General features: G+C 50.6%; 7 protein-coding genes across 7 annotated transcripts; 6 read left to right on the forward strand and 1 right to left on the reverse strand.

The window, feature by feature from the left end:
- Positions 1-1,548: 1,548 nt before the first annotated feature.
- On the forward strand, positions 1,549-2,931 carry BO94DRAFT_548054 (uncharacterized protein; the record flags this gene model as incomplete). The annotated part of the gene is made up of 1 exon (XM_025613375.1): positions 1,549-2,931. The coding sequence occupies one exon, from the start codon at positions 1,549-1,551 to the stop codon at positions 2,929-2,931; it is 1,383 nt and encodes a 460-aa protein (XP_025465361.1).
- A 1,308-nt stretch (positions 2,932-4,239) lies between these two features.
- Positions 4,240-5,695, reverse strand: BO94DRAFT_470523 (MFS transporter; the record flags this gene model as incomplete). Its single annotated transcript, XM_025608339.1, has 2 exons — positions 4,240-5,055; positions 5,114-5,695. The coding sequence occupies 2 exons, from the start codon at positions 5,693-5,695 to the stop codon at positions 4,240-4,242; spliced, it is 1,398 nt and encodes a 465-aa protein (XP_025465362.1).
- A 1,125-nt stretch (positions 5,696-6,820) lies between these two features.
- Positions 6,821-8,472, forward strand: BO94DRAFT_520669 (fungal specific transcription factor domain-containing protein; the record flags this gene model as incomplete). The annotated part of the gene is made up of 2 exons (XM_025610122.1): positions 6,821-7,120; positions 7,174-8,472. 2 exons carry the CDS (start codon positions 6,821-6,823, stop codon positions 8,470-8,472), a joined length of 1,599 nt encoding a protein of 532 aa, XP_025465363.1.
- A 1,819-nt stretch (positions 8,473-10,291) lies between these two features.
- On the forward strand, positions 10,292-14,623 carry BO94DRAFT_587506 (uncharacterized protein; the record flags this gene model as incomplete). Its single annotated transcript, XM_025615830.1, has 6 exons — positions 10,292-10,379; positions 10,441-10,962; positions 11,021-11,603; positions 11,670-13,318; positions 13,372-13,836; positions 13,929-14,623. 6 exons carry the CDS (start codon positions 10,292-10,294, stop codon positions 14,621-14,623), a joined length of 4,002 nt encoding a protein of 1,333 aa, XP_025465364.1.
- Positions 14,624-15,784: 1,161 nt separating this feature from the next.
- Positions 15,785-16,497, forward strand: BO94DRAFT_536984 (GFA family protein). The gene is made up of 5 exons (XM_025612165.1): positions 15,785-15,886; positions 15,944-15,972; positions 16,020-16,129; positions 16,179-16,204; positions 16,253-16,497. The coding sequence occupies exons 1-5, from the start codon at positions 15,804-15,806 to the stop codon at positions 16,386-16,388; spliced, it is 384 nt and encodes a 127-aa protein (XP_025465365.1). The 5' UTR covers positions 15,785-15,803; the 3' UTR covers positions 16,389-16,497.
- A 246-nt stretch (positions 16,498-16,743) lies between these two features.
- Positions 16,744-18,090, forward strand: BO94DRAFT_536985 (DUF202 domain-containing protein). Its single transcript, XM_025612166.1, has 3 exons — positions 16,744-17,158; positions 17,359-17,642; positions 17,687-18,090. Exons 1-3 carry the CDS (start codon positions 16,792-16,794, stop codon positions 17,744-17,746), a joined length of 711 nt encoding a protein of 236 aa, XP_025465366.1. The 5' UTR covers positions 16,744-16,791; the 3' UTR covers positions 17,747-18,090.
- Positions 18,091-18,262: 172 nt separating this feature from the next.
- On the forward strand, positions 18,263-19,208 carry BO94DRAFT_567382 (kinase-like protein; the record flags this gene model as incomplete). The annotated part of the gene is made up of 2 exons (XM_025614628.1): positions 18,263-18,323; positions 18,367-19,208. Exons 1-2 carry the CDS (start codon positions 18,287-18,289, stop codon positions 19,206-19,208), a joined length of 879 nt encoding a protein of 292 aa, XP_025465367.1. The 5' UTR covers positions 18,263-18,286.
- Positions 19,209-19,380: the final 172 nt, after the last annotated feature.

Genomic DNA, 19,380 nt, shown 5'->3' on the forward strand with positions numbered 1-19,380 from the left:
AGCTTTGAATGTGTGAAACTGATAGAGCTAATTAAAGAGCCTGAAATGATCCGACCTATTAAAAGCTCTTAATGATAACAGCCAGTAATAAACGTTGAAACGTGCATGTAGGGCCAACGGCCAATCAGAGGGGCTAAAATGTGCTAAACCTACAGCCAATCAGCGTTATGCGGGAAAAAAAGGCTTGGCAAGTTAACGATTGCTATAATTTGAAGTTGGATAATTGAAGAGATCAAGTACCTTCCCAGAACAGCCTGTAATACCCAGGCTGGGCAATTCGATTACATCAATCACAAACTGTTAGTGGGACATTGTTATACTAGTATTTGTGAAATGACTGGAGCACCTCGATAAATGTAATGCATTCACCGCACTTTAAACGTCATACACATTGACGTATAATATTTGCGAAGCAATATGATTTCCTCCCAAACCACACGATGCCTGCTTGGTGCCTCAGGCTTGTAATTTGTGAAGCGCGTGAGAGCTGAGCAACAGTAGGTTGGTCCTGGGAACTTTGCAGAGATGTAGTTTGTGATTAGTGTATAAATAGAGAATTCTGATCAGCTCTTCTAATGCGCCATTAGGTGAATTTATCTGGACATTAGTAATTCTTATTTCTCAGGTCTTTATACGGAGCGTGTTAGTGCTGAGTAATATTGTTAAGTACTGGCTAGGAAAGTCCTTTGAATTCTAGTTCTTCATTGGTGCATGAATTAAGACTTCTGATTAGTCCCTTCATTATTAGTATATGTGGCTTGACCTAGATATGCTAATACTCATCGCTTCGGTCCGATAAAAGGGGGGTGGAAAATCTAAATGATAGGTCTGGATGAAGAATACCTGCAATTGGCGTGTGTTAAGAGCCACCCCCAAAGCATCTGGCTCTCCAATCTCTCTTGGCAAAAGCACTCAAAGATATGGTTCCACGTTGATCCGAGCATTGGGCAGCACTTATACCCTTACTAGGATGAGGAAATATCAACCCTCGACATCGACGGCATGATCACCACCTGAAGAAGCATGCATCGAAGGGAAATGCGATTGTTTTGAAGCTTGTACACGTTGTCCAACGGGAATGGATCTGGAATTGCCAAAACTGGTGAGGAAAACAGCTTATTCCCCGTTTTGGATTTGCTTAGTTTGCCCCTTCCCCATAAGAAAAAAATGGGGACCGTACCCACCACTTGTTCATCTGTGAGAAGATAGAAGAAGGCAAGAATTACATCCAGTCCTAGAGAATTCTCACTGGAGAGCATTTGGTCAGCCGATCGGACGTCCAGCTGTTTCTTGGGCATGGGACAGAAGTAACACGTCGCCAGGGGATGGATGCACCGAATGCTTCCAGGCCAACACGATCATGGTTTGACATTTGATTTGGCCAACAATTGCCAAATAGCCCAAGTCCAATCAAGGGCTTCACCGTGTCAGCACCCCCTCAATCACGTGCTGGATGGACGCCCATAGAGTCCCTTCAAGACGCGTCGACCTTTCAGCATCTCACCCATCGCATCCCCAGTCTCTGGCCTCCACAGCATCAGCACCAAGATGGCTCACATTCTCCTACTTCCCCCAGAGATCTTACACCTTATCTACCTTACATTGAGGAACATCGACGATGCTCTTCACCTTGCCCGCTGCTGCAAACAGCTCAACCATATCTTTGAGTACCGCCGTCTAGCTATCCTCAAACATATCATCGTACGTTGCCAGTTCCAGCACTCCATCCACGCTAACGCGCAGCAGCAATTTGCAGATCACAATGTCCATGACCCTTCTCTCTGTTACCGAGTTCGACTTCATGACGCCATCTCCCGCGAGATGTTCACCACACCGGACCCATGGGACGTGGGACAGCGCAGAGCCATAATTCGCAGGTGTCTTGAGTCTACCAAGTCTACGAGCCCAGTGACATGGACGGAAATAGTCTGGGACACAGTGGTGCGGTGGGGGGCCATGCGGGTGTTATTCGATCTATACTGTGACGCGTCCGTGCAGGACTCGTACTGCCAGTCTACCTACCTTTATGAACTCGATGATAACGAGGAGGCAGTGGCTGTAGACGATGGTGGACCGTTGCTACGGCTATCAGGATCGGCATGCAGCCGGTTTCGCGCCTTGGATGGAAAGCAGAAGCAGCGCGCCTATGAAAGATTCTACAAGGCTCTTACTACATACTGGGCCAAATTCAAAAAACTGTGGTTTACCAGGACTGACGCATATAGAAACTCTGAGCATGCGGCAGAGGCCATTGAATCCATGGTTACGTTGATGGTGTACGAACCTGATTCACGATCGGTGCAGGAACGACTGGATATCCTTGAGGTGGCTGACTTCGTCTCGACCTTCCTGGGACGCAAGGCCCTGCAAATGATGAGCTCTGCGGATTGGGTGGCGGCAAGGGGATATGACCTTTATTATGACATGGGTTTCACCCCGGAAATAAACTGGGTGATTAGTAGACGAGTGATTCTCGACCATTCGCGACCCGGCAATATCATTGAGCTTGTGCTGGCCTCGCAGTGGGCGTCACATGGTCATTGGCCGTTGGACCGGGCTGCGTATTTGGATCGCCTGGGAGTTATGGATCTTAACCATGACTACGAGGATGGGGGGACTATGGAAAAGGAAATGCCCAGGCTTGTACACTTGCTGGAAGAGAGTGTGGAACAAGGGCTAGTGGGTCTAATGATGGCAAGCCACGCCAATCTGCTGGCACATCCCGAGGACATTTTGATCCGTGTGGCCCGGGATTGGGTGAGGTATCGACATGGAGCTTGGTCATTGGGTGCACGGGGCCAGTTGTTCTTTCGGAACGAAGAAAGTCCTGATGAGCTGGAGCAGCGAATCCGAACGACAGCCCCCCGTCTGGGATACGAGTCCGCCTCCCGGTGTTACGGCCCTTACTATGAGATTCGCATGATGATCTGAGGTTGGCTGGCCACACATGTCATATGACTTTATGTTAGATGTGCTGTCTTCATTTCCGGTTTCCATGTACTTACTTTCTGTTCTTTGTCTTCTTTGTCAGGCTGCATTGTTCATGTTAATTAATAGCACCAGCTAATTAAGCAAACTTTGTCGACTAAAAACCAGGAGGCGCTGCAGATAACCACTTTTCTATAATAATGTCTAAGACCCAATCTCAATACCCAAGGTCATATATACATCCCTTGGACTGTTAGATATATACAGGTTTATTAAAGCTTCTTCACAGTCTCCATAAAATTACTTAATCTTCGATTTAGGACCTAGACGGGATTCTGTGTGTGGCATTATATAAGACCTCTCTGTACTCAATTCAGAACCCTAGAAGACTGCATGTTAAATACCGTGAGATCATTTGAACTGTTTTTTATAAGATACCCCAGAATGTTGTACGAAGCATCGTTCATTACAAATAATGAATCTCCTTCTTAACAACTATCTAAAATCATAAGCGAAGAGTATAAACATATACAGCTAAAAAGCTTCGACGTGTTGTTAATACCTGTCAGGTTCCTGAAAACCGCGCACTATAAGAAACTAATGGATATCCATAATTGTCATTTGTACCCCAAATCTAATAAACATTCGTTTTACACCCCGCAGGCACCCTCCCGTATCAGCTTGCGCCAGTTCTTATTCCCACTTATTCCCAGATATTCTTCCATTTAGCAATGTCCACGTCTTTGTTAGTTCGACGAGGGGTTGAAATTTACAATTATCCCACGCAATGAATTCTGTGTTGTTGATGAATGATTTGTCATAGCCCTGGGGGTGACATTGTCCTGGATGGTTTGGGGCTTGGTCAACTTTGCTATAACTGCCGTCATCCGGTTACTAAAGGGTATTGTTTCTTTTTCTTGAATCAGTTCATAAATTATTGGAACTCTCGTACGTTTTTATCTCTGCCAGACCATCCAGATATGGGTGAGAATATGTTATATTCCTCGCCAGATGCGGGTTATTTTAGATTCTTATAGATCTGTCTCATTTGGATAAATGTCATAAAGGCGATAGCTTTCATTATTGGAAGGATTAAGTTATTAGGGTATTGATTTTGTTCTGGGCACAAGTGCAAAACACTATCTATCTAATCGCATAGTAGACAGTAGTGAGATGAAGAATCCCTTCTAAAGAAATCATAGAACGATAATGACAAAAGAAACTGTCGGACAAGATTGAGAAGGGGTCAAATCAACCACTTCGTGGGTTAATCTGGCTAAGAGCGTGTCCTTTTGACCGCGTGGTCTGTTATCACAGGTTAACCGGAAACCTTTCCCGCAACCGCTCGCCATAGCGGTAGAACAAGAACGGAATCGGAATAAATCCGATGGTGATAAATGCCAACACACTATTTCCCCAGCCTAGGCCCAGATGGCCATACAAAGACGGAGCAGCCAGGGGCAGAAAAGCACCTGTCAGATTGCGTAGCAGGGTGATGGCGCTCAGGGCCGATGCCGCGGTTTGAGGCCCGAAGACGTCGATCATGTACGTCTGTGCCGATGAGCTGATGACTACCGCACCTGGCCCGCAGACGGCGGTGCCAATGATGGGTGCGATCCATGGCGTGCGGTATTTGGCGGTCCAGCCGTAGATGAATAGACCGATGGGGAAGAGTGGAGAGACGAACATCATTAGGATGAGACGTCGTTCGGGGCGGTAGGTGCTGCCATTGGGCTTTACTAGGCGATCGCTGAATTTGGCGAAAATGAAGACTCCGATGGCGCAGCCGACGCCGACGCCGATGTAGGCCAGGCCGGAGATGCCTACGCTCCAGTGGTAGGTATCTTCGTAGATGGAGGGGAAGGTGGCCAGTAAGAGCATGGTCACGCCGAAGTTGAAGGCGATGTAGAGGGAGATGAGGAAGACGACGGGGGACTGGTAGAGGAACTTGATTGGGCGAGTGAGGGCATGCATCACGAGTGTTTGGACTGGGATTTGTCGGTCTCCGGCCGCACGTAGGTTGGGATTCCCTGTCTCTTTTGATAGACGCTTGGCCTTGGTTTTGAGGATGGCGACTGCACTCGTTTCACGTAAGGTTAGGAATGAAGCTGTAGAGACTGCACCGGCCTGATCGGAACACATGAAGGGTTAGTGTGATTGCATGGTTAAAGGGAGATCAACTCACCAGCATCATGATTAGGTAAAAGGTCCATCGCCAGCTCAGATTCTCCGTGACGAATCCTCCGATTATTGGGCCTAGAACTGGGCCGAAGAGGGGACCTGCAGTGAAGATGGCCATCGCGACACCCCTTTCTTGTTTCTCCAGCAGGTCGGCAACGGTGCCGCCCCCGGTGGACATGTACGATGAGGCGGACAGACCGGTACACAAGCGAAAGACCAAAAACTCGGCGACATGAGTGCTGCGAGAGCAGCCGGCCGTGAAGCCTAGGTAGAAGATGGCACTAGCCCGGTAGATGGGCATGCGGCCAAAGACCTCGGACAAAGGCGAGACGAAGAGCTGGCCAATTGCAAAGCCAAGTGACGCGATGGTGACGGTCAGGATCTCGACCGTTGAGCTCTTGTAGCCAAACTCATGCTTCATGATGGAGGCGCCAGGGGCAAACATGGTGGTGGCCAGGTTGACGTACAGCACCGACAGGCTAACGAGAGTGACATTCACCAGCTTGTACGCCTTGGACCAGTTGCGTGGGTTGGCGGGGTCGTTAGGTCCATCCCAGCTGACGATATTTGGGTCAGCTGGAGCCATAGGCTGATTCCCAGGAGGGCTGTCTTTTTCCACATCCTTTTCGACCTCTGTCTGGGCTTGAATCGGGGTATCTGAAGGTTGCTGCAGATTCTTGCTTGAGCCAGTCTCAAAGTCGTCCTTGAAGGCAATGATCCTGGTCTCGTCGTAGACGGTGTGATCGCTTTCAGAGTGACTGTGCGCCATTCCGAGCTGGGTAGTTTGTTATGTTCTGGTGGAGAGGAATTTAGGGCACATCGGCCGGGAAATCTGGGTTTTAGATGGACCATTTGCCCCGGATTTCCTCCGTTAGCGGCAGCACGCGGGCCCTAATGGACCGAACCCACGGGATTGCATCGCCTACCAGACTTAAAAACAGGCCCATCTTCCCACTTCCCACCGGGAGCTTCCGTCATTTGCTCCGTCAATTGCTCCGTCAATTGCACCGCCGACTCCTCCGCGCGCTATTGCCGTCCGCACAACATCGGGAAACTGACTCCTGCCCTAAGCTAAACGCTCTCATCATCCGCAATGAATTCAACACCAACTGATTCTCGATCAAATCCTCCATGCCAACATGCCAACGCGACTGCAACAGACGTGTCGCTGCGTCTGAGAGATCGCCGGCGAGAGAAGCCGCTGCTATCGTGCACCTTCTGTCGTAGTCGAAAGTAAATCACACCCATACCCCCTTGTCATTCCTGGGCACCATGCTCTGGTGCTTAGCAGAGTGTCAACATGCTAATGGACACACTCCTCTCCGGAGATAGGGTCCGGTGTGATCGACAGTCACCATGCAAGACCTGCACAAATCGGGGCATCGGTTTTTCCTGCACCTATCGGTCGGACGTGACACGCAAGGAAAATGTTAGTGTAGGCGATCGCATTCAACAGCTCGAATCGCTGGTGCGCTCTTTGATTGAGCAGCAGCAGCAGCAGCAAAGATCAACCGTGCCTTCGGATGATCTGGTCACCGATTCCCCGGTGCATTCCTTCCAGGGGACGCCAACTATCTCGCCACAGAGGCTCGGGGAAGTACCCAAACAGGCAGCAGGAGATGAGGACACGCTGGTGCCGGGGTTGAAGCACGCGTCGCTGCCGCAGAGCAAAGAGCGGATAGGATCTCCCGCACCCTCGGAATATGGCAGCATGCGACTGCACTCGCATGGGGCCAACTACGTTGGGAGCGTCCATTGGGCTGCCGTCCTCGATAGCATCTCCGAGCTGCGAGAGCACTACGAGGAAGAAGAGGCCCGGATGCTGGTGAGCGGCCATGTGCTGCGTCCCAGTCCTGGGCCCCGTCTGCTCTACGAACCCGTCCACGACACCAAGGCCGATTTGCTGGCTGCCATCCCCGTCCGGCCGGTAGTGGATCGAATGGTCGCCCGGTACTTCAATGCACAGGGGGTGATCCCTGAAATTCTTCACCGTGGCCGCTTTCTCCGTGAGGTACACAACCCTGTCCACTCATTCCTGTCTCATTGGCTTACTGGAAGGGACAGTACGAGAAATTCTGGCAGGAGCCGGCGGCGACATCATTGCCCTGGATTGGGTTGCTGTTCACCTTGATGTGCATCACCACGCAGTATCAGCAGTCCATCGAGGACTCAGCCGACCCAGAAACACTGATGCGCGTTAACCTGTTTCGTGAAAAAACCATCCATTGTCTCGTCCTCAGCGAGTATACCCGAGGTGGGGACTATGTTCTGGAAGCCCTTATTAATTATCTGACCAGCGAGATGTTCCTGTCCAACGACGGCGAAATTGGGCTCTGGCTGGTGCAAGGCATGCTCGTCCAGCTGGCCCTAAGTCTAGGCTACCATCGAGATCCTCAGAATTTCACCAACATCACCCCGTTTGCTGGCGAGATGCGGCGGCGCGTGTGGGCCGTCATCGTGCAGCTAGACCTGCGACTCTCCAGCGAGATGGCCTTGCCTCGCCTTCTAAAGTTGCAGCACTATGACACCACGGAGCCTCGCAACCTACTAGACACGGACTTTGACGAAGCCACCGTTGAGCTGCCTCCCTCGCGACCCGAGACTGAAGTGACTCCTGTTCTATACAGCCTCGCCAAGAGCCGGATCGACCAGATGAATGGGCTGGTCAGTGACCTCGTCAATGACACCGGGGAACACCCGTACCCGGAAATTCTGAACCTCGACCGAAAGCTGCAGGAAGCGGAGGCGTCACTGCCCCCGATCTTTCGCTGGCAGCCCCTTAGCCAGTCATTTATGGTACCGCCGCAGATTGTTATGCATCGCGTGTTGCTCCAACTCGCCATCCAGCGGCAGATCATCTGGCTTCACCGGAAGTACCTCACACTGACATATTGCCATACGCAATACAAGTTCTCCCGTAGTGCCTGCGTCCAGGCGGCCATCAAGATTCTCGAATTCCAGCAGATCGTGGACGAAGAAACACAGCGCGATGGGCTGCTCTATCCCGTCCGGTGGATGTTTATGTCGTCGCGTCTGCAGGCCGTTTTTCTCCTCGGCATCAGCATCCTCTGCTATTACGTCCAACTGACCAGGACCCGGCCTGACGTCGCGCTGGACCCGGAAACCGGGTTGAAGATGCATAATTTGCTACGCAGCACGTATCCTCTCTGGCTACGCTCGAGCGCTGTGTCGCAGGAAGCCCGACGGGTGGTGGATCATCTGGGTCCCTTGCTGGGACTAAACAGAACATCCGAACTCCGGTTAGATGGTTCCACGACCGTTGCCCCTTCGCAATTCGATCCGCCCCAGGACCCCATGATGCCGCTTGACCAACTTGACTGGGACTCTTACGAAGGTAAATGACTCGGTAGCATCCACAGATCACTGCCTACTCAAGCAACATACGTCTGAGACTGACCAAATTCAGCGTACATGGCGAATTTCCCCAACCCAGCAGCCTTCGGGACCGAATTCCTGTACCCGGACATGTCCGGACCATCGGCTGCGGGTGTCTCCATGGCAGATTTACTGATGAGACCGGCTTGATGGAGGTCAGTCTGTCCATTCCTTTTCTTTTGTGTTTTGAGTGTTATCTTCGATAATCCAAAAATGGAGAGCGATACTAACCATCTTGCGGTAGAGCGAGAACAAAGCACTCAAGACGGAATGAGATGCTGGCGAGTGGGGGATGTAGAGCATCATATACGTCTAAACCAATGACATGACACTATGACTTAGACATAGCGAGCAACATGCATCCGAACAAGCCATGTCTCGTATTTCATAGACCCCACGGTGTAAGGAAGGAAGTCTTTTTCATCACGAGCTCATCCCACCTACCTTGTCCGTCCATCTCCACACCGTGATCTTGATACCCTCTTCCCCCCCGGCGCTAAGATCTCCATGAGCATTATCTGCAATGACTCTGATCATCTTACTCTCCACATTCTGTTCAATAACTGGAACTATGGAGAGAGAATGGAGATAGGGATTTACTCAGGTATGCATACCATTTGAACAGATGTGACTGGGGAGCCGCGGAGAAAGGGAAGGAGTTCATTGTGCCCCGGCCATGGGGGATGGAGGATGTATTGGGTGACACGAGTGACAAGAGTGGATAGGATGCAGAATTTGGTGGTGGTTGTGGTGAATTGATGGATGGATGGATGGAGGGTGGAGGGAGGAGGGAGGGGAGCTTCCGAGGAATTAAGGAAGGTTCTTAGGGACCTGCTGAGAACTGGTCACATGATTGGTCAGGTGATGCGGGAGGTCGGTGGAGCCATCCGGCTTCTTCGCCCGTCACATGGACTTCCCCAGAACGCATATTCAGACGGGTCGGTCTGAACCAGATCTCTACGTAGATTCAGGTCCGACGTCTGAATCAGGTACTGCGTTTTTGAATGCTTAGTTGAGCCCTTTGAAAGCGCTCAGCTGGAGCCGTGAAGAACCGCTTGAAGGAGCCTTTGGATGATGCTCCTTGGGTGTGGGAATCAATCGAGGCGAACAGTGGCAAACAGTATACCAAACCATCCAGGGTACACCCATGCTACCGCAGGGCCTTAGGACCAATGCCTTGTACCTGAGACACGGGCACTTACGATGTGGCAACTGACTGAACTTTTGTTGACGTTGATGTTCGCCACAGGACGTTGAATTAGAGTCGTAGTCTTTGGGATGCTCTCCACTGCAATGCAGCGACGCTATAAAGGTTGTCAGAGTGATCATGTTGCAGACATTGATACACGGTTTCCTGAAGTCTGCCTGCAACGTATCTTCGCATGAAGATGCATTGGTTGATGGAAAGACCAGACCGGCCCGGAGCGGCCCCATGAGCGGCACCTGTCCTTTCATGGGAACTGGCAAGCTATCCATGATGACCTCAACAACTGACGGGGTGGGCTGTTGTACATTGGATCTGAAGTATTGCTGGGGGTGAGGAACACGATAAACACGTCAGCAGCCAGCCTCGTGCGGGGCATGGAACAAGGATTTGTTGCTTCAACGGACCAACCCGATGGTCGCACAGGGATCTCGTCTTCCGAAGACAAAAAACAAAGCTTGCAACAAGGGGGAAATAAGATGGGTCGTTGCTGACAACCGTGACTGTCCATCCGTCAGTTTATCGAAATTGCACAAGTCGCAACCTCACGCCCGGCTTTTCCCCAACGGACCCAGAAGTACCATGGAAACAGTCAGCGAGGGAAAGAAGCGACTCCAATTCCTAAATCTACCAGAAAAGGATGATGCTCGATTTCGGAGCGTCGTGCACGGTGAGTCCTAACTAAGGTTATTGTTCTCCAGAGGATTGATTGATTGACCAAACGTCAATAGCCCCGCGTCGGGACTCGTCCACAACGACCACTTCCGACCCCGCCACACCTCGACCCTCTTCTCAGGAAAATTTTTGGCGATACACACCCTCTACCGAGCGAGGTGCCCCGTATATGTCGTTCGGGGACCGAGGCACCACGGCCAGTGCCAGCCCATACGGTTCCTTGCTACGCATCTGCCGGCCAATGCCGACCAGCCGTCTCCACTCGGGCATGCTGGGAATAGGACCAAGCAAAGAGCCTGAAGCATTGTATGTCTACTGGCGTGCGCTCAAATTCTTAGACACTGCCCAGCTCCCCACCACTGGATTTGGATTACGGATCAAAGATGCGATCTTTCTTGAGCCCTCAAGCGTCGAGTTCTTAGACGACCGATGGCCGCAGATTACATATTCCATAGATAGGAGGTTTGACTTGACCGTAAAGCTGTGGTGCCATCATGACACGGTCGTACAGCAGGTACACGTCACTGCAAAGGCCGGCTACTCCCACCCCCCCGAGTTAGAGCTGGACCTAAACATGTGTTACCAAGACTTGGATTATGGGGAGTTAAGAAAAAATTTTCCACTACGTTATGATAGTGCACCTCACGGCCATGGAAGATCGGCCGGACCTTGAAGAAGACCAGAAACGCATCTCTGTACTTATGGGCTGCTTCAAGAACGGGATCGCGCAAGAGCTGATCTGGGAGACTGAGATAGAATCTGGCGTCAAACCAATCCCTATCACATACGAATTTGACGAGACAGGTAGTGCGGAAATAACTGTCGTCTTCAAGCTTCAGATGTGCTCACTGAGAGGAGACTGGACGTCCTACGTCACTCCTTGGAAGGATCTGGACGTCGATCTTGTGCCCTCCGTGTCCCGAAATACTGGGACACACTTTGACTCAGACCCAGAGTTGACCAGGCATTTTCTTCGCAATCTCGAACATATATTGTCTGTATGCAGCATACCATTGAGACCGAACCCGTTGGAAGAGAGTCCTCCGTCAACACCCGCCTTTCTAGATGATGAAGATCCACCAATCACGGCAGATGCAACGGATGAGATAGAAAATATCCTGCTTCGAAGCAAAGAAAGGCGATCACTGGCCGGATTAGGTCCCATAGCTCTGACATGTGGTGACTTTGGTGACCATCGTGTGAGCGTATCCGGGAGCTTGTGTGTCTCCCCTTCACTTTAAAGGCTAATTCTTTTCACTTCGGATGCCTTCTAATGGATCTGCAGCTTCGCCTTCATGTTCATGTTGGAGATGCATGAGAAACTCAGCAGCGTGCCGGAAGTCCGCTGCAGAATACATGCCGTATGCCAAGGACATCTTGAGTGGGTATTCAAATTGGGTTCTACGGCAGCCGTTTCATCCAATGTGAGTATCGATGGTGAGCGGCTGAAAGATATCGACAAGACGGACCTCCCAGCGGATAGCCCCGCGAACATGCCAAGTCATATCATTAAAGCCACTGAGTATTTGAAGACCTTCCCAGACGCGGATGATCGGGCCTTCGTGTGCGTAAATCTAGGCAGGTTCGCAGAGACATGGTTCCGGGAATTAGCCAAGAAGAAAAATCATCTTTCACCGACATGGCAGCACCGGAATGACTCGGAGATCCCTGTTTATCGCCTTAGTGATCAAGTCTGGATATGGAAGGCATTGAAAAGCCTCGAGGAGCTTCTTGATGAAGTCAGGCAGACCCATAATGAAAACCCCGACCCGTCGTGGACTGTTTTTCTCAGGGTCGCAAATAACCTGCCTCGCCAGGAAACCAGAAAGTCCAACTCAGAGCCACTCTTGAGATTTACCGCGGAAGAGCTACGTCGACAGAACCTACGACGCTTCGCAATCGAGAATGATGTTATTCGGAAGCGCATGTTGAGTGTCACCCGCACTACACGGGAGACTCGCTTCCTCTTGCATTCTCGTGACACTATCTTGTATTACGGGGCAGAGTGGGGATTTTTTACCGGTGAAGAGGCTTTATGGACACAGCTCATTGATGTCCAGATTGACCATGACGACAGTAGCAGTAATGAGAGCCAGTGGGATAATCCTCTACGCTATGGGTTGGCAATTGAGATGGCGAGACGGGGACATCAGTTGGATCGGAGTTTCTCCCCATCAGAAATGCTTTCTCATGCGATACAGATTCTCCTGAGCTCGTCATCGGATAATGGACTTTTTCCAGGCCAACTCGATGCTTTCAGCAAGGAACCCACGCTATTTCACCGAGAGCGCTTCCGAGACTTTTACTTCCATGTTGGATTCGAGATACCTTACATTTTGCTGCGTACCTTCTGTGGATTGGTCAGGTTTGATTCATTGGCAGACGAGGCAGAATACGGCGATACCGGTAAAGTAGAGAGACATCCCAGCGTTGTACAGCCGCAGAGATCCTCTGCGACACTTCGTAAGGCTACACCATACCAAAGCATAAAGAGAAAGCGATCCCCCAATTCCCATGATGTACTCCTCCAGAGGACTGGGACTTCCCAAGGAGATGGCACAACCATTGCGGTCCAAAGAATCCTCAAGAGACAGAATCCGTATGGGAGACCTGACGATTGGAGCAATATCGTGGAGGTACCGGAGGAATGGCTCTATAAGTATCCTGACTTCTTCGAATCTCAGCCGGTGCTCTTTGACGACACCATGTGGGAAATATATAAGAAGGCACCACCTACGATGGAAAAGATTATGGATACGGCGGGGTTCTCAAGGCCCGGCAGGAACGTGCCGACATTCGCGGGCAGATGCCACATAACTGTTGACGACATCCGCAAGGGTCGGAAACAACGAAAATGGTCGGCGGATGAGAAATCCCATTGTTGTGACTTCGATGACCTGGACGTTTTCTGGCACTATTTCCAGATACAGCGGTGTGCAATGGACCACAAGAAACGCTTCATTTATTTGAGATCTCCCGACTGCCAGTCTGCCTCCATATGCTATCTTACATCCCCGAACTGGAGCGGGTACAAATGGCGCAGTTCTTCGAGCGCCATGCCAATATTCAAGCCAGCTACCTATCCGACAATACGGATCCAGCCTTGAACAGCTGGGTCACGGAAGTTCATTTCCGATTCTTCCACTTCTGTGGATCCGGAGAGATTAGTGCAATACCATATAAAGATGGCTCGATGTCCCCTGTTCGGCAGCTCAGAGCTGAGGCATGCCGGACCTTGGGAAGCGACACATACCTTGTGGATGCTGTGATTAGCTTTCGAGTTGTTGGCGACTTCTTTGACCGATACTGGACGTGTCATGCTCTCCATAGCTTTGCGGACGAGCAGTATCACCCACTTGTAAACTATCGGCGGTCTCAGAAAACACACTGGCAGCAGCGAAAAGTTCTGGAGATCATCTTGTTCAACCGCATTCTGGACACTGTTCGCCGCCGTATGAACCCGATTCTGGTCCTCATTGAGCAAGGACCAGGGTCGGGCGCGCCTGACCCGGGGGAAAATATTTCTCTAAAGATAGCTTTGAAGACCGCAAGCCACGGGAGCTGCGCGAGACTTTCCAGCTTCTGGTCCTTCTCAAGAACAACATCGCGAGACTCCAGGGATTGATTGACCAGTGGCAACGGAGGGAGAGCTCACATGGCCGGGGAAGGCCCCGCTGGACACGGAATGACGAACAGAAATACCGCCAAGCTATCAAGCAGAAAATGATCCAGTGCGAGGATCATGTGCGTGCAATCAAAGCCATGGCTGCGCGAATTGAATTCCTCATCGTCCGGGTGACTAACGCACAGGACGCCATTCGCTCGAAGAAGTCCCTTCAAGAAGCGGGAAACATCACGCTCTTCACGTACGTAACAGTATTCTTTCTTCCTGTGGACCTCGCCGTTAGCATCTTTAGCATGAATGGTATGCCCCCGCAAATTGCTGTCAAACATGCGGTCGTCGTCGCTGTCATCGCTGTTCTGGTCACGTTGGGAGTGTTGTGGTGTGTCCTGAATCGAATCTTTCCGACCATTCTACGCCAGATGGTAGGGTATATCAAAGGCAAGCGAAAGTTGCAACAGAGCGGAGATGCAGATGACTCAAGGGCCAGTAGACGTCGGAAGAAAGTTCTTGGTCTGCGGGTTCTTAATTCCCAAACGGCGGGGTCTCAAGATCATAACCAGTCCACTCGACTGATTGAAGATCTTGAACGTCAGACTGGACTGGCTCGGCTCTGAGATATAATATTCGAGACTGAGTCTACGGAGAGCAGATACTCGCATTTCTCTACAGCTGCCACACATCCGGCTTGTTACGTAAACTCGCTCTTCCGAGAATTCTGCATACCGTCGTGTGGGGAGCTTTCCCAAGTTTTTGACAGGAATCAGACACAATTATCTTCAGGACTGCGACTTCGAATCTATTGGACTTCGTCCTGGCGAGCCTCGCGGTGATACTCAGGTTCCATGCTTATCTATCTTATCAGGCTTTGTTTGGAGAGGTCCCAGAGCCCTGTTTTGCGTGTTAGGGCAACGTTCCTGGTGCTTTTTTTTCTTTGCAATTACCACATGAAGAGGAGTGGACCGGTCACCTGTAGTGCAAGTAGGAAGATCGATTGAATCTGGATTGTGTTGCTCTGGGAGGCAGTCCCGACTGTTGCATACTAGGTCCAGGCCTGCGGACAGCCGTCCACAGTCCAAGGCGTTGCGAAGCGCCTCAGTAAGCATCACGCAACGCGTTTTCAAAAGCATGTAACTAAAGATAATCTGAACGGCCGTGGAGGGCCCAATCAAGCGCTTCGAAAGGACTCGGCTAAGCACATAAATTGATTCAGAGCTCCACCCTGAATCTATATAGAGACATTAACTCCTCCAGACCCCCCTTCTCTAAGGCTGAAGCGGTAAGTGCTAGCAATATATAGAGATTCATGTGACTACTGATTCAAGGAGCCAATAAGAATGCAGGATCTGGCCACAAACAACGGACCAATGAGAAGCTGTAGAGCCAGCAACCTCCCGCAGCAGACCCTAGTTAGTACTATCATTGACTTGTTGATTTCAGTGTGTTTACAATCTTCTAACGAAAATTTAGCATGTTAATGGTAAGTAGATGCAACGAATAGTGACAGTCAGCAAGGCCCTGAACTATGAAACTAGCGCAGTGCGGCTGAGCATCCTGAGACGTACTCCTAACCTAATCAGATTGTTAGATAGGTTTGATTATTATTATTGACGGAAACCGCCGAACAGCCCCCACGTCCTCCAGGCTGACACGGAGGCTTAGCTTTCTGTTTCACCGATCTCCAAGTGGATCAGGTCCACTTTCTCTCCTCAGCTGCCCCTGGCACTGCTCTTAAATCCCCGCACCGCTGCACCCCTGTCCGTCCAGCAAGTGAGCTTCGTACTATCTACATCCATCATGTCCTACAGCGGCCATTGTAACTGCGGCAACATCTCTATTACTCTGGCCCAGCAGCCAGAGAAGAGCGTCATTTGCCACTGGTATTACGGCCCTGTCGGTATCAATTGGAGAAATTGGCTAATTAACGTGACTCGCAGTTCCACCTGCCGAAGAGGAGGGAGTGGTGGTAAGTTTCTCCTCTGCTATGATTGCTAGCATGCTTACAGCATGTAGCATTCTCCATCAACTATTTTGTCGATGAAAGTGACCTTAAAGTCGAGGATCCCAACGGGGTATTGAAGGTGTACAATGACCACAATACCGCTTCGGGCAACATCGTCCAAGTGAGCTTGATCCCATGTGCTATTCTTGAAGAGAACTAACCGCCTTCAGCGCCATTTCTGCTCCAATTGTGCAAGGTGGGTAAACCCTCACCCTAAAGGGGTGTGTGTATCTGACTGATATAGTCCGGTGTACGGCCTGTCTCCGAGGGCGCCAGGAAAAGCTTTTGTGAAAGCCGGGTTGTTTGACAGCGTGTCTCGGCCGGGCATGGCGGTGTTTGGGGAGCAGCAGCAGGAGTGGGTGACGGTTGATATGGCCTAGTTCCTTCGTAGAGTTGATGGTCATGAGTGGAGTCTGGGGTAGATGGTGGAGTTGATTAGCATGTGATAATGTGATTGTGCCGGTGAAAGCAAATCGGCGACTGATTTCACAGCCTAGCATATGACGTCATATCCAGCTGGAGTCACCAGGAAAGTGAACATGATCCTCAATCGTAACATACTACATAGATCCAATGTAGACACCACCAAATACTACAATGCCGCCGGCCAGCTGCCGAGTCCATCAGATAAGCGCCGGGCTTATCGATCGGGCGTCAACCGGACGGGATCCGCCGCCAACAACGAAGGAACCGGGCAGCCAACGGTGACACATCTTCACACCGCATCGTCTTCCATCCCCCGAAATGTTACACAATTCCCCTTGTCCAAGCTAGAGACACACCATGGTCGACCACCAGGAGCATCAACCTCAATTTGCGCCCGGCAAGGAGCCCGCCACGGCGACCGGTCGCGATGAACCAACACCGCCGGCTCCCACGCACGCCGCTCAGTCCTCCGCCGATGACGACACCACCAGCGAGCTGGACGCTCTCGAGCTCCGCGAAATTGCCACCCAGGACGACGACGAAGCGGGCTTTTCCACCGAGTCGATTTCCTCGGGAGAATATCGAATTCGAACTCAGCGAACGGTGTCGCGGACCGTCCATACCAGTCGGGAAACAAGCAAGGGGCTCTGGGGATGTATTCGGCGCTTCTGGACGCGAAATGTGGTGTTGGCGGTGCCTCAGAAGAGTAACCGGGATCATTTCGGTGAGACGTCCTTTATATACTCCGTGTGCACCATAACTATATACTACGTACTCCGTACTAGTATATAGCTTGCCCTCGTACCATCTGACCAGTGACCGTCGAGGAAAATGGCGCAATCTCACGTGGCGATGGCGCGTGCAGACAGGCCAACACGGTCAGGCAAATCGGAAGGCAGCCTCACTAACACCCACTACTACTAGCATTGGAACGAACCTTCTTAGCTTACATTCGCACCTCGGTCATGGTCGCCATGCAGGGCGTTTTGATCGCCCAGTTATTCCGTCTCCAGCACTTGGCGTCGCCCGATAATGCGCTAGGGTTCTACGAGGTGGGTATTCCCCTGGCTGTCAGCTGCTATGGCGTGGCGATCCTGATCGCCTTTATGGGCGCCTATCGCTTCTGGAAGCAGCAGAATGTGGTGGCTTTGGGGACGGTGTATGCGGGGGGGTGGGAGTTGAATTGCATTGGCGTGATGATCGGCTTGGTGAGCTTCTATTACCTGTCAGTGTGACTGGTGCTAATTGACAGATTATTTTGACGACGTTTGTTCTGTCCTTGACCATTACGCTCGAATTGGAGAATGAGTGATACGATATGATATGATGATATGTCTGCGACCTGTCAGTATACTTAGGTAGATTGGATAGCTTGTTGGATTGGATGGAGGCCAGTGATGGTTGCTCCGATGTTACATGACGGGATGAAAAGTCATGATATGTATGGGATAGTTTTGGCTATTGTTGATTTGGCTGATTTGGCTTGCAATATCTGCGAGATCATATCTTCACTCCACTAGGAATATCGTTTGTCGGCAGATCGAGTAGTGGCCGGAGGGGTGGAGTATTTGTTATGGGGTCAACGGACACCTTGGAACTTGGAAGGACTCAGCTGGAAGCCTCATAGAGCCCCAGAACCATGGATCTGTAGAAACAATTACATTATCTACAAATCATATAGTTACTCACATAGATTGCAATACGGCGCCTAGAAGGCCCTCGTAGCTTACGTCAGGGTGAGCCACGTGATGCTGCGGGCTTCTTCCATCGTGAGCAAAGGCCACCGCCTTTTCACATATTAAATAGCAGCCTGCAACCTCGGGCAAGAGTCAATTCTAACAACATAGTCAAAATGGGGCAATGGTGGTTTCCTCGTTTTTTCCTTCCAAGTTTCACATGGTCGGATTCTATTCCCACCTATTTCTCCGCCAGCTCACCCACAGATTCGTCGCTTTTGGGGCATCATCCATCGATACCTAAGGCGGTTTTCTCGGTCATACTGTGGCCGGGTCGGAATTGCCTACGATAATCAAATTGCTCAACTTCCTTTTGGATTAATCCTGAAATGGTCCGACGGTACTCGAATAGAGGAAGTACTAACTATGCAGGTTGCTAGAAAGGCTGGTCTACCAGTTCCAAGAGTCATCTGTTATGGAGAGCATCCAGATTCTCCTCATGCACCGATTTCTATTCTGATGACCCGCGTGCCTGGCAAAGAATTAGGCCAGGTTTACGAGACGTTCAACGATGAAGATAAAGACGCGGTGCTCCAACAACTTGATCAGTCTCTGAAAACAATACGAAAATGGAAAAGCCCATGGGGTGAAAACAGAATATGTTCTCTACTAGGTACGCCTCTTAGAAGCGTCCGGGTGCCTAACCATCTTGCTGGTCCATTTGAGTCGGAGCAAGAACTTAACGATTATCTAAGAGAGCCTGCCTGGTTGGGCGGGTTTCCATCAGAGATGGCATACAACGAGGCTCTCCACCGTGCTAGAAGAATGGATGAGAAATCCCACAATATTGTTTTTACACATGGCGATCTACAACACCATAATATCATGGTACATGAAGGGCGTATCTCAGGTTTTCTGGATTGGGAAGCAGCGGGCTGGTATCCTGACTATTGGGAATTCACGACGGCACTGAGATTCGCGCAGGAGAACTTCTGGTGGTATCATTTTGTGGTATCGCTTGGCAGAAAGTCTTACTTGCTAGAACTGGATTCTGAACGGGCATTGACTTCTTTGACCAGTGCCTCTTATTACTGGTGACTTCTTCTGACTGACCTACCATCAAGCTGTCTGATGGCAGACTTACCCCCACTCCCTTATCCTCTCACAAGATATCTGACAGTTGGGAAGCATATTATGATTCTGCGCAGAGTACTTTTTTCAGATAGAACCCCACTTTGCTGATTACTATCTACAGCTAATTGCTACCGAA

The sequence above is a fragment of the Aspergillus sclerotioniger genome, assembly GCF_003184525.1.
Source record: "Aspergillus sclerotioniger CBS 115572 chromosome Unknown BO94scaffold_21, whole genome shotgun sequence".
Lineage (NCBI taxonomy): Eukaryota > Fungi > Ascomycota > Eurotiomycetes > Eurotiales > Aspergillaceae > Aspergillus > Aspergillus sclerotioniger.